The sequence below is a fragment of the Mchenga conophoros genome, linkage group LG10 (genome assembly GCF_057382185.1).
Source record: "Mchenga conophoros isolate Kocher_MC1m ecotype Shallow Benthic linkage group LG10, M_conophoros_male_GT1.1, whole genome shotgun sequence".
NCBI lineage: Eukaryota > Metazoa > Chordata > Actinopteri > Cichliformes > Cichlidae > Mchenga > Mchenga conophoros.
The window spans coordinates 22,761,046-22,774,245 of record NC_140535.1 but is presented as its reverse complement, the minus strand read 5'-3'; the positions used below and the strand labels follow the sequence as shown (position 1 = coordinate 22,774,245).

The following is a 13,200-nucleotide window of genomic DNA, read 5'->3' as shown; positions in this document are numbered from 1 at the left end:
TCCTGAACAAGAAGTGCTTTATTGTGATACATTATTAGAAATCTTTTACTACCTTGATCAACACTGAAGCTGGCTTTTCCTCTATCAACATACAATTCAGAGTATATTTGCTCTCAGCTTTTTTCAAAGTATTATGTCTGACTCCCGAACTCTGCGCGCTCTCATAGACACATCGGCAAACCACCTGACCGTCACGATTAGGCATCAAACACATATACAACAAAAACTTTCTACAATGACCATCTTTGCACTGCCACAATGGCAGAGACAACAGAAACAGAGCCAGAATGAGCAGCAGGCTTTGTGAGACAATACAGGGCCACATTAGAGGAATGACGCGTTTTGGCAAAAATACTGACTATAAATCTGAATGTAGTAAAAGATCCCTTATAACTCTTTTCCACCGACATGTGACTAGTGTGAAGCCAGTTCTGCCCAAGGAGGACCATCCCAAATTTCCACAGGTTTGACAATCGAGTGGTAAAGAGAGGAAGAAAGGGTCATTTCTAAGGGGAGATAACAACGCAGGACAGACTCTGTTGGCTGCTTCAGCAAATCACTGGTGAATATCTGGTGATAGCCCCTCTATCAGACACTGACATCAGTGGTTTCAACTCAGGGTCCAGCATTTGTGGTGCTGTATCAAAAAAGCTGGCTTTTTCTCAATGGAAATGCATAGAAACATGTGTTAACTGGATTTATCTCTTTGCTCTATAGATTAAACCATATTAGAAGAATTTAATCACAGAATGGGTTAAATTAATTATGTTTTTAGATTAATATCAGCTCTAACTTCCAAAAGAGTGAAAAAACAGTCAAATTTGTAACATTTCTGCCAGCTATACAACTACATTAATCCAAGAGTAACCGGAGCACTTTTGATGTTATATTCCTATTTTCATAATACTTTGACCAATTTTGAAATCATCTCTAAGCAAGAGAGAAGCTGAACCAGAGTCATTACTCCAAGACAGAGGCAAGCAGAAACAGTGTTCCAGGGTTTCAGCCAGTCTGTGGCAGCTACTGGGTGAGCTCCTTGAGGCTGCGCAGCGAGTTGGCACAGCTGTTGATGAGGCTGCAGAGCTGGATGCTCGCTTCCAGTGAGGCTGAGCTTTGTAACTGGTTAGTGGCCCAGCGAAGTTTGGTGAGGACAGCTTCCTCGGCTTCCTGCAACACAAGTCGCTGGGCAGAGCTCTGTGGAGTAACTGAGGGACGAGCTGGTGCCAGGGCTGCAGTGGAGGCTGGAGTTGAAGGAGGAGGGACAGCGGGTGGAGGCAGAGGAGTTCTTCCACCTGCGGCAGCACCCTCACAGTGCTCTGGTCTAGGCTGGGGAATGGACATATTTCCCTGACTGCTGCTGGGGCTGTCATTGAGCTCAGGAGTCTGGGACGGTGTGGGGGACTGGGCTGCGAGCTGCCTTTCCCTCACCTGGGACAATGCAGCCTGAGCATTCAGGGCTGGGAGGAAGAAAGGGCAGACAATGTAACAAGAACACAAAGTGGGCTAACATATGTATGTTTTTTGAAAAGATATTTATAATTATTTACATGGAAAACATAAGACTATGTGATTTAAAGGTTTAAATATCTATTGTGCAGACAGTTTGTAAAGGGTGGTCGAGTAGCAATTTATGTTCAAACTAGTTTTGCAGTGTAAATGACAGTTTCCAAATCTTCTAAACAACTTGACATTTGTAACTTTAAATGTAAATTTGTCTGGTTGAGCTGAAGGGTTTTAAGCAAATTCTAAGGACACTGGAGAAAGCATCATTGGACGGCTGCTCCTACTCTTAATGTGTTAATGCTACTCTTTGTGTTTTTTAAATTAGTTTTATTTTTTCCAGTTAATTGTTTATATGAATTCTAATGTTTTAAAATTTAATTCTGTATAGATATTTAAACGGGTCAATCTTGAAGATATGACCCCATGTCTCAATGAGGTTTACCTGTATAAATACATTTTAAATACATTTTTTTAATGCATACCAGGGTTGTCTTTGTCAATATCAGAGTCCAGCTCCTGGCATGAGACGCAGTAGTTTTTCTGCTGTTTGTCCTGGAGAAGAATAGTCTGAAAAACACAAATACATAAATGATGCCACTCCTCACCTTCTGTTCATGATAACACCTGCATACATTTTTACATAATAATAATAAAAATTTTTAAAAAAGTGCCACTTTGCGCCATCAATGACACAGCAAAACCATGTTTTTATATTTCCTAGCACAGATGATGACACAAGCCCAGGCATGTTTAACAAGAGATGATGATTTAGGACCCAAAGGAGCTACTTAACAAAAGGAAAAAAAAAAATTGTTTCACTGCTTGAGGCAAAAATACAACCAGGCTATGAAGCCAAACAAAAAAAATAAATAAAAATCTGCAGCTGGTGATGTGAAACCGAATGTAAACATGAGTCAGTGATGAGTCAGAGAAAGTCACTCCTTCCTGATGACAGTGATACTGAGGTGAGTTGTTGAGGATATCCTGAACTTCTGTCAGTAACCACTGCTTTTTCTTTTTTCCCCTGATGTGAGCTTGTGTCAGAAGCTTTCTTTTAAGTGGATCTAACGTTGTCAGCCTCTATGAATAAAATCTCAGACGATGTGAGAGTGTAATCAAACTGTTTATGGGAGGGATTTTTATTTAGCTGGCACAATGTTAGCGTATAACCAGGTGGTGTTATAGTTGGTATGTTGCCAGCTGTCTGGAGACAGGAGTGTCTAATCTGCTGACAACCAGGTGAAATCTGGACTAAAGTATTTTTAAATGGACATTTTCTTATGTTAAAGCATGTAATTCAGTTCACAAGATGAGACTACAGGTGAGCAGGAAGAGGATGAGGTGGGCATAAGGGAGAAGTGGTGAATGAGGCAGATGAAGAAAAGAAAAAAAAAATGAGGAAAATATAAATGTACAAATCTCATATAGTTTGAAAGAACTATCCGTGCCATCTTTACATTAAAACTAACCTATAAAATTCACACTTTACCCTATTTATTTAGTTTTTTTTTTCAATATTTATGCGTTTGTAATACTTATCAGATTTCCCCTTTTGGGACATCCTAACAGAACTGTAACGTTTATAGACGATAAACACTAGAACCCTCAGGAGGGGTGATTTTGATCACCCAATCTGTGTGCTCACTCCTCTGCCTGCAGCTCTTCACCTCTCCTGCTCAAGACTAAAACTGATTTGGTTGCTGTGCTCTGGATTTCACTCTTTATTTGCTCGGATTAGCTCTCCATTCATTTCAGCTACAGCTCCTCTGCTGCTCCGCACAGCCATCAACCTTCCTGGTTCCTCACACATTCAGTCACACAGTGCTTCTCTACCACTCCACTTCGGCTTGAAATCCCATCCTCAGCTTTGCAATAATTATTTACTTTGGATCTAACTACAGTCCCCCTACATAGAGTTTTTAAATAAATCATATCTGGCAAGTTCTGGCTCAAGTGTAAACATGGTATTGCTGGGCAACCCTGTGTTTGCATTGAAGCACCGCAGCAATTTCCTAATGTTGTAAACCTGCTCAACATTTGGCAATAAAACCCTTTCTGATTCTGCTACAGCAGTGGTTTCACATCAGTTTCTATGGGGTCAAAATGATGTCCTCCGTGGTTCTAGATAAAAGCACTCATATTTTTTTTCCCCCTTTTGATCCCACACTCAAAATTCAGTATTTGATGAAATACGAGATGATGATGATGAGGGGGTTTTAATTTAACAAAGTCACATAACTTTTAAAATGCCAAGAGGGTCAAAACGACCTCCTTCTGTTAAACAGGTGGTTAAAAAGCTCAACTAAGATATGACATCCCAGGTAGAAAATATTATTCAATTTTATTAGGTGCAGGTTAAGTTCCTTTAGTTGGAATAGTTGTTGCGAAACTGCTATTGTTTTAACCTTTTTTTAAGCTCTTACTTAAAATTTCCAGGGATTACATTATTTAAGCCATTTCTGGGCTTACATTTGGCCTTTGCTCTCTCACTGTTTATCATGCAGTGTCAGTACTATTGCACTATAACCCTGCTGGCATCTTCTGACAATAGATCCATACTTCAAATTAGGCAGTCTTCATTTTGTTTGCTGCTGGCTGGGAGCTGCAATCATCAGGACGTTGATATTTTTCTATATACTTAGAAATATAATTATTGCATATTTAATAAAATATCATGATAACATATCAGAGGCTAACTCACCCAACCTGACAAACACAGCACAGCGTCCTGCTTCACTCACCCCACACACTTCGCAGGCTTCTCCAAGCATCTTGTACCCTTTCAGCAGGTAGTCTCCCATCAGCTTGCTGATTTTGTCTTGCCGCTCCCTACGAGCCTGGATCACCTTCATTTCTGCTTCTGTTGGAGGCTCCCACTTAAAATCCTCTTCATCTGCAGGTCAGTAACAGCCGAAACGTTTCATTTTATTTTCAGATTTCAGACCACAACTATCCTTCTTTCGTATTCTCAAAACTTTAGGATTATAAACAGTCTTAAGCGCTGCTGTAACTTGTGGATACTATTATATGTCTGCTTCTACTTTACCGTTTCAGCGGGATTAAAACAAAAACCCTTTTGGCACTGTTTTGAAGTGTGACTATCACAGGTGAACTGCTCTGCTAGGAAATGACAAGCTAGCTAGCAAACCAGCCGGGCTACCGTTTGGCTAACAACATGTTTACGCTGGCAGCGACGAATTTAAAAGCAAAAATAAAGTAACCCAGAGGAACAGCCTCAATAAAAAGAATTTCTTTTTTTAAATCACAATGCAGGAAAGCAGCAGAAATGTCAAAGTCAGCTTGTTTTTACAACACAAGTTCACAAACCTCCATTCAAAGCCATGTTTCTTCTGTGCTACACGTTGGACGTGATGACGCAATGCAACGCTCCTTCTTCCTCCTCGTTTCTTCCTCCGCGTTCGGCAAATATTTGAGCACAGCCGCCTGCCCCTAGTGTTAATTAGTGGTAAATACCACAAGAGTGAAATTTGGTGGGCAGCGTTCCCACTCCTCGCTGTTATAGTCAAAAATGGTAGCAATAGCGCCACCGTATGCTGATTAGTTAATTAACTTAAACAATTAAATCGTTTCAGCTAAACTTCTCATATGAGGATTAAGTGGATGATTTCTTCTTCTTTTTCTTCTTCCGCTTCCTCTTCTTCTTCTTCTTCTTATTATTGTAATAAATTATTAAGAGAGTAGGAGCAGTGTGCTTTTTAGCACAAATTTGAAAATTGGAAGGGTGCCTGAGAAATGGAAGTGCACTAGAGAGGGATAAAGCTGATGGCTACACCATGAAGCCACCCAGCACATCAGCTGTTCTCCTTGTTACCATCTGGCAGAGTCTGTCTGCTCGGACTACAAGACTTAAAAACAGTTTTTACCACCAAGCCATACGACACCTCAACCACAACACTTAAACACACACACACACACACTCCACAGGACACACTCAGAAGCTACCTTGCAGCTTCACAAGTACTCTGTTTAATCTGCACTGGTCATTCCACTTTATTGTTATTGATGTTTATATTTAAAAAGTGCAATACTGTAATTTTCTGCTGCTCATTTCTGTGCAATATCCCATCTGCCAACACCCCCCCCCCCCCCCCCCCCATATTTCTTTTCAAGATTTTCTTATTTAATCACTAGTGTACATATATTTATATTTATAGATACATATATATTTAGTCATCTTTTCTCTTTTACCACGTCTCTAATATTTTGCTCTTAACTGTTTTTCTATTTTTTTTCGTTTTATTATATTTTATTATATTTTCTTCTACTGTACCATGCTGCTGAGTGACTGCTGCTCGTCAAACACATTTCATTGCAATGTTGACCCTGTGCTAACTTGCATATGACAAATAAAACTGAAAACTGTGGGAAAGACTTGAGGAAGCTAAATTACGAAGAGAGGTGACTTTTAGTGAACAGCAGTATGGCTTCAAGCTGAGAAAGCGCACTACATGTGTGATGTTTGCTTTGAGAGTGTTGAAGTACAGAGAAGATCAAAAGGTAAGAGTCGGGTTTAAGATGGATAAAGATTTTAAGATTTCCACTGAGAGTGACGATAAAGGAGAAGATTAGAATTAGATCAAAGGGACAAGTAGGGTTAGAAGAGCAAAGCTGTGATGGTTTGGACATGTGTAGAAGAGGCAATGTAAATATATTGGACGAAGGAGGTTGACCATGGAGCTAGCAGGCAGGAATAGAGGAAGACAACACAGGAAGTTCGTGGATATGTAAATATGTAGGTGTACCCCAGACATGATGTTTTTATGTCGAGAAGATATCTGCTACGGCCTAAATATATTCAACTTTAATTGAAATTACACATCTAAACTATTACCTATAGGCAGCACCTACATCCCATAAATTTATAGAACAGTTGTCTTTGGGAGCATTTGTTTAGAATCCAGTCCTTCAGTTCCAATACAGAATATAGTAGTGTTTTGATAGTGTTTTCTTGAAAGTCTATCTTTGGCATTCGTATTTTCTAAAGTAGTCCTCTGGCCATAAGTAAAGTGCCCTCCAGTATCTACTCTTATGATGTGAACAATGAATGAAAACAAGACAACTAAATTAAGAAAGAAAGAAAACATTTAAAGCTGTCTTTCAGGCAATTTTATTGCATTTTGGGTTGTTTCATGTGTCCAGTCTAAACCATAATCCACCACATTTCACATGGAGAAGTACATCATTCAAAATAATGAATGAACACACCACAATAATCAAAAGCACATCAGCTTTTGAGGGTTTCTCTCTGATTTTCTGTTCATTGCCTTCCAATCACATCCTGCAAACATGCAAAGGATAATCAGAACATGCTGCTACAGAAGTCTGGGGTGTTTAAATGTTGGATACTAACATGCAATCCAAGCATTCTCTCTACGGCTAAAATTACATTTATTCAACATGACCACGAAATCTGCAAGAGGACTGATGTTACATCTGTACGCATATCCTTGGTGTGTCTGAAAGGTAGATGTCCTCGGTTGCTCTGTAACGACTTGGTGTGAGGACACCAGTCGTGTTCTTTCTTCTTTGTTTTTGTCACTTCCTTTTGTTTTGTTCCTGTGGGTTTCTTTTCAGTGTCCAGGGTAACATCCTCTCTTGAGAAGTAAACAGAAAGAGATGTTGGAATCTGTGATGTCATTATATAATATACTTCACTTTTTAGCATCAGAATTTCCTCTTTAAGAGTATAAGGTGTCATAATCATTCCTCATAATCTATTGCTTTCATGTATTTGTAATTGTAATTTACAATATTAAAAGCAAAGCAGTTATCAACTCAATGTCCTGGAGGAAGTTCTATATAAAACAGTGCATATCCTGTCAACACATTTAATGACTTTAATTTTCATCTTACAAAAATTCATAAATATAGCAGATGGCAGGTTACATAGTAATAGCTGAATCTCACCTTGACTATGGGGGTGTTTTCATTTAAGACACTGTAAAAACAGGAAAAGGATACAGATAAATTAATAACAATAGCTCAATTTATTAATGAAATAATAAGAAAAAGAAACATAAAAACAAATCACACATATGGTCCATTTTTTAAAAAGGTAGAACTCTGTGTAATTTAAATAAAGAAGAATGAAATCATTGTTAATGAGTTTAAAGACTATATAATTAGGACAAAGACAACATGCTCAATATTGAAACTGACAGTCTGTTGGCAGACTAGTTTAGACTTTTTTTTTTACTACACAGATATCCTCCTTTCATACGTGTAACATGTGGAAAGACCTTCAAAGTAACTAAGTACTTCTAAACTTTTATATTTTGTTCAGATATATTGTTCCCAAGAGCGTGATCTTCAGACATATTTTATAATGTTTTTTCCCCCTGTGCATGATTTTCTCTGGGTTTCCCACATCTTTACTCTTAGGATTAAAAAAAAGGATCGTTCCTAAATTATTCTTAACTTCATGCTGAACATTTTGAACTATTTGACCAAACAATGTCATATCGAGGGGGTTAACCTCTTCCCACCTAAGTTGTATAAAAAACCTATTCTAGCTTTTTAAACATGCTGCTGATTTCAAATACAAATTGTTTTAACATTTTATATGCTTATGTACGTTTTTCATTGTATTATATTTTACACTGTATGCAATTTTTAAAGCATTTTCTTAAAATTCAGCTTTCATTTGTTAGCTTCTAAGTCAAGTCCTAATAATGAAATGTCTAGGTGATAGCACCCAAAACAACATGTAAATAATAAAGTATTAAACACAACTTACACCAGTGTATACTCCTTATTCTGCTCCGTGTAGAAAAGAGATTAGCACAAAGGCGAGAACGTAATTAGGCATGAGAGTTAAAATCATTTTAAAGGCATTTCTATAAAATTTTAGGAGTCTTTTAGGCTCTACAAGGTAAAAAAATACCTTCAGGCTTGGGGTGCATGAGATTCAGTGGGAGCTCCAATGTGACATCACTGCAGAGAAAAATGAGCCAAATAATGTGAATGCATGCAATCATCATTTCTGTATGGATTGTGATAATATTGTCACTAAATATTACTCACCTGGAAGTGAGGCCACCCAGCAGACTACATGGAGAAAAGAGGGAAAACGTAAGCCGGCCTTTGCCGTTTCGTTCTGTTTAATCTTGAACGGGATTTACTTGTGTCAAAAAATACTTACCCTCCTCCAGCCACCATGAGGTTAATTTTAATCTTGTAGGAAACCAGGATACCCAGCACCTCTTTTTCTACTCCCTGCCGCAGCCTGTGGAGGACGAAGTGCAGGGATTTGAAGGATTAGAGGGGTTTAAATTAGCTGAGTGTACTACTGTAAGACATTGTGGACAATGAACAAGAAAGCGGATGGAAATGTGAAGCAACAAAGAACCGACAGAGAGGAGTGTTTCGCCCAAACTTTACACCAGTGTGCACTTACATGGTGGTGGAGGCCAAGTTGGTGTCCTCGTCCTTCAGTCGACCGTCCAGCGCCAAACCTCTTTTCTCCTTGTTATCAGTGAGCAGAGGTGTGATGGTCAGAGTGTTGTCGAAGCTGCCGTTAGAGTCCACCGTCTCTCTGCAGAGAGTGAAAAGAAACACATGAGCAGATTGACCCAATTTTATATTTTCATTTTGCTTCTGTGACATTTGCTGTGCTTTCAGTTTTCTGCCCACATACCCGAACTCTTGGTTAAGAACACACTTGGTGTATTTGTCTGCCGAGTAGAGGACGATGTCTGTGGTTTGGTCCACTGTTGCAGGGAGGAAGATATAGAAAAATGTTATTTCTTTATAACATTTTCAGGATTTATTTCAGTATTTCAGTGAATAGAGGTACCCACCACTGATTTTAATTTTCTTGACTGTTTTGTTGCTCTCGTTTTTGATTTTGATATTGATTGGGATCGCTTCACCATGAAAGTAGAGCTGCGGCAAAACAGGAGAGAGATTTTAATTGGTTCACTGCACAGCTCCCATTTCAACAGGGTGAAGCTAAAATTTTGCTGCCGTACATCTTTCTCCATTGAAGCTTCTAGATGAACGGGCTTGTCAGACATCATGAAGCTTTTGCAGATATCAGCCTTGGGCCCGGAGCCCACCTGAGACGGGGCGTACTGGATTTTACGAATGATGAGACGGGCGGTGTCCCTGTCAGGGCCAAGGAGAGGGAAGGAAGAAGAGATGAGGTGAGGAAAAATGAAATGGAACAAAGAGAGGCGAGATAGCAAGGCAAAGACATTAGTGGAAGTGAACTCACTTCTTTTCAATCTTTTCATCGGGGTTGTTCTTTTCCTTGGCAAGATAAGTTTTGATCTCAAAGTCAACGCCACAAGCCTGCAAAGTACAGTGCAGTTGTGAACAGCTGATATTTAAACAAGTGACATCCTTGCCTATATACTCTAAGGTAAAGGGATGCCTCACCTTTCCCCTGTCATCAGGTCCAGGCTGCAGAGAGACTGAGCAGGGTAGGTTGTTTGGAATCTATGGAGACAAAGACTAAGATTTATAAGAAAACGCAAGAGCTACTTCCATGAAATTACAAAATAAAGCCTAATTTTAGATATTCAGGAAGAAAGAAATTGTTAATTTGAGCTTTTCCTCGTTAAGAAAAAATATATAAATGTCTATTAAATACTCAGTATTAAAGTGGAGTAACATCATGTGTCATTGAATGTTACATGCACAATTTCTAAAAAAGCAAAAACAACTCTTTCTCACATGGCTGAGGTCATAAACTGCTTGTCGTGCTTAATTTTGTGGTCCTGAGTCACACACCTCAAAAGAGAAAGGGTGTGCGTTGTCTCCTGCCTTCTTCAGCAGGGTGTCGTGCATGGCACTCAAGGCAGGCTTCTCGCCATTAGGATAGAGTTGGGTTTGCTGCATCCAGATGTCCTTCCTGAAGCACAGGCCCATCACATCCAGGTCATCACTACCATAACGGAAGGCACATGCCAGCTGCACGAACACTGCAGACAGGTGTAATTACATCAGCTACTTCACAGTGATTGGCAAAAGCTTCTATTTATAGAACTGAACCCAATTTAAAACGGCGCTTTATGTGACGCTACCTTTTCTGTCTCCGAAATCTGCTGGGTCCAGCTTTACGACGCCGTCTGCAAGGGAGCAGGATTACAGGCACAGTTATTGTCTTCATAATGACCGCAGGCAAACACAAATACAGAAAAAACACTCTGTAATAGGAACGTACCAACTCTGTCCACTTTGTCCACATGATCCACATAGTCTCTCTTCCCCAGGTAGAGGGTCAGCTGTCACATTGAAGAAGGGAAAGCATAGTGTTTCAGAACCTTTTAAGTTTTACCCCTTTTTCAGTCTATTAAAAAAATGTTTTAAGAGAATAAAAGAGAACATACCCCTCCATTTCCACTGGTCTTCTTGAAAACCCTGTGAAGCGAAAAGGAGAAACACCACTCAACCTTTAAATTAACCTTTTTGTATAGATTACAGTTAAAATATTAACCTCCTTATCCTGGCAACCAGGGCAGAAATAAGTGTGTGAAATGTTGAATAAAGCTGGAGAACCCATGTTTTTAAAAGAAGAGTACATCCACTTACATCCATGGAGTTACTGTCAGGCTTAACAAGATAAAATAGTGATTCAATTTGGACCCTGTGGGTAAATTTGGTTTCTTTGCAAATGACAGAAGGGCTGGTAATCCTTTAGTCCTCGTTATCCAGTTAGTAATAGCTAAGCGTGGAGCTGCTTTACCTCATCAAGCCAGGATTGAGAGGCTGGCTCAGGTGAGGGAGCTACAAATGCTGTAAGAGGGTTCCCCAAATAACCAATTACCACTGTCATCAAATAAAGCTCAGAGCTGTGTTACCATATTTGAAAGAGCATGTTGAGAGACTAAGCCTATTACAGACCTAAATAAATACTTTCTAATAATTGTCCCTTTTAGGAGTTGGCTGACCATCCTGTCTACAACTCCACAAATTTCAAAGAGATCATGATTTTTATCAACCTTTTGGCCCCTGTCAGATTTTCTTTAGGTAAAAGGGAAACATCTTTCCACTAACAATAGCTTTGGATTGTTATATTTTTTGAGTATGAGAGAGCGAGATCTTTAAATAGTTTGATTAGAATCAGCAGTTCCTCTGGGACATAAAGATAAAAACAAAATGTATCCAGTACTTACTTTGCCATCTCTAGAAGGTTTTTGGAAGTATTCTGTTGGAAGAAAGGTGAAAAAAACAAATGATCAAAAAGTGATCAGGAGGTCACAGATCTATAACTGAGAGCTCTCTGGCAGCTGGAGTGATGCTTTTATTTGAGGGTACAGAGGGTTAATCCTCTGCAATAAGATTACGCCACTGGTGTTAGGACTCTTCCACCAAACTGGTGTTTCTCTGGCTGCTAACTGACCCCCGTGACCTCACAACAAACAACCAAAGATTTACATTCTTCACGTGGTTATGTCACAGTATGTTTCTCCTAAAAGTGCCAAAGTCTTTGGACTATTTAAGGAACACTAAATGGATAAAACCCATTCATCACCTTTGATAGCATTCCAGGACTTTAGCTCTCTATAACTCCTAGATAAAGATTAGTCCTGAAGGGTTAAGAGCACTACAAGCATTTAATTAAATACGTATTTTCAAACATATCTGCTCATCATCTTCCAAAATAATCTCCAGTCTTCAGGTTGTTTGGTCTTATATATTTTTAAACATCAGATCATATTTCTCTTTAGAAATTTGTTGGGGTTTTTTTTTCTATTGGCACCTTCTGTGTCAACTCCAATCTCCAATACAAAGATTATGGATAAATGCAAAGAATGAGAATAAAGTCTTGGTTAATTACCCAGATGCCTTCAGTCTAAAGTTGCTTTGGGCTACAGTTACTTATTTCAGTGCCAAGAGCAGGTACAGCAGCTTCCTGCCTCTCTTCTGATTGGCTAATTGCTGTGCAATTTCAGCATATGTGATTGTTGCACACCTCTTCAAAAATACTGAACTATGCCTTTGTTAGATTCTTGCTCAAACCACAGAGCACTATATTTAATATTTATTGGTCGATTACTCTATTTTACAGTGATTAAATAGCATTCTTGTCTGCAGATAATTTAGTAGACATACTGAAAGCCACAGAAAGCAGATGTTTTTGTTACGTATGTATTATTGTAGCATCTACCTTACAATATAAAGCGCCTTGAGGCGACTGTTGCTGTGATTTGCCGCTGTATAGCTAAAATTGAATTGAAAATTGAATTGAATTGAACTTGCATTCTCATTTTCTTCTCATTTTGCACTATTTTGGCTCTTTTTTTACCTGGCCTCCATACACAAGCATTCTTACATATGTTCACTGATTGTAGATATGGCCTCAGAGAGAACCTGTCGGTTAACTTTAATGGCCTATTAAAACAATGCAATACGTATATACTGTAATGACTTCCATCATCCTTATTCAACCCCACAGTGGAGCATAACTGAATGATTTTCACCATTGCACCATTTGACCTCTATTCATTTTCATAGCTACTTATCCAATTCAAGGTTGCAGGGGGCTATCAGGCATAAAACTGTACTTCATAATTAGTTTCACCACTACACATCCATCCTTTCATTCATTCATCTGTGAATATGAAGAATTCTTACCTCTTCTTAGTAGTCTGGGACCGTGGTGAAGGATGTCAGGATAAGTTGAGAGTGCAGTCTACAGCTGAGCTCCCTTTTTATACCTGCCTCCCTCTG

General features: G+C 39.0%; 2 protein-coding genes across 2 annotated transcripts; both read right to left on the bottom strand.

The window, feature by feature from the left end:
* znrd2 (zinc ribbon domain containing 2) lies at positions 1-4,988 on the bottom strand. Its single transcript, XM_085289433.1, has 4 exons — positions 4,831-4,988; positions 4,245-4,396; positions 1,986-2,070; positions 1-1,457 (listed from the first exon to the last, which is right to left on the bottom strand). The coding sequence occupies exons 1-4, from the start codon at positions 4,844-4,846 to the stop codon at positions 1,021-1,023; spliced, it is 690 nt and encodes a 229-aa protein (XP_085145559.1). The 5' UTR covers positions 4,847-4,988; the 3' UTR covers positions 1-1,020.
* Positions 4,989-6,615: 1,627 nt separating this feature from the next.
* Positions 6,616-13,200, bottom strand: arr3a (arrestin 3a, retinal (X-arrestin)). The gene is made up of 18 exons (XM_085289430.1): positions 13,105-13,200; positions 11,643-11,674; positions 10,857-10,887; positions 10,691-10,751; positions 10,551-10,595; positions 10,258-10,448; positions 9,904-9,963; positions 9,740-9,816; positions 9,495-9,630; positions 9,324-9,408; positions 9,161-9,233; positions 8,921-9,058; positions 8,666-8,749; positions 8,548-8,571; positions 8,408-8,457; positions 8,261-8,280; positions 7,432-7,462; positions 6,616-7,118 (listed from the first exon to the last, which is right to left on the bottom strand). The coding sequence occupies exons 2-16, from the start codon at positions 11,648-11,650 to the stop codon at positions 8,276-8,278; spliced, it is 1,068 nt and encodes a 355-aa protein (XP_085145556.1). The 5' UTR covers positions 11,651-11,674; positions 13,105-13,200; the 3' UTR covers positions 6,616-7,118; positions 7,432-7,462; positions 8,261-8,275.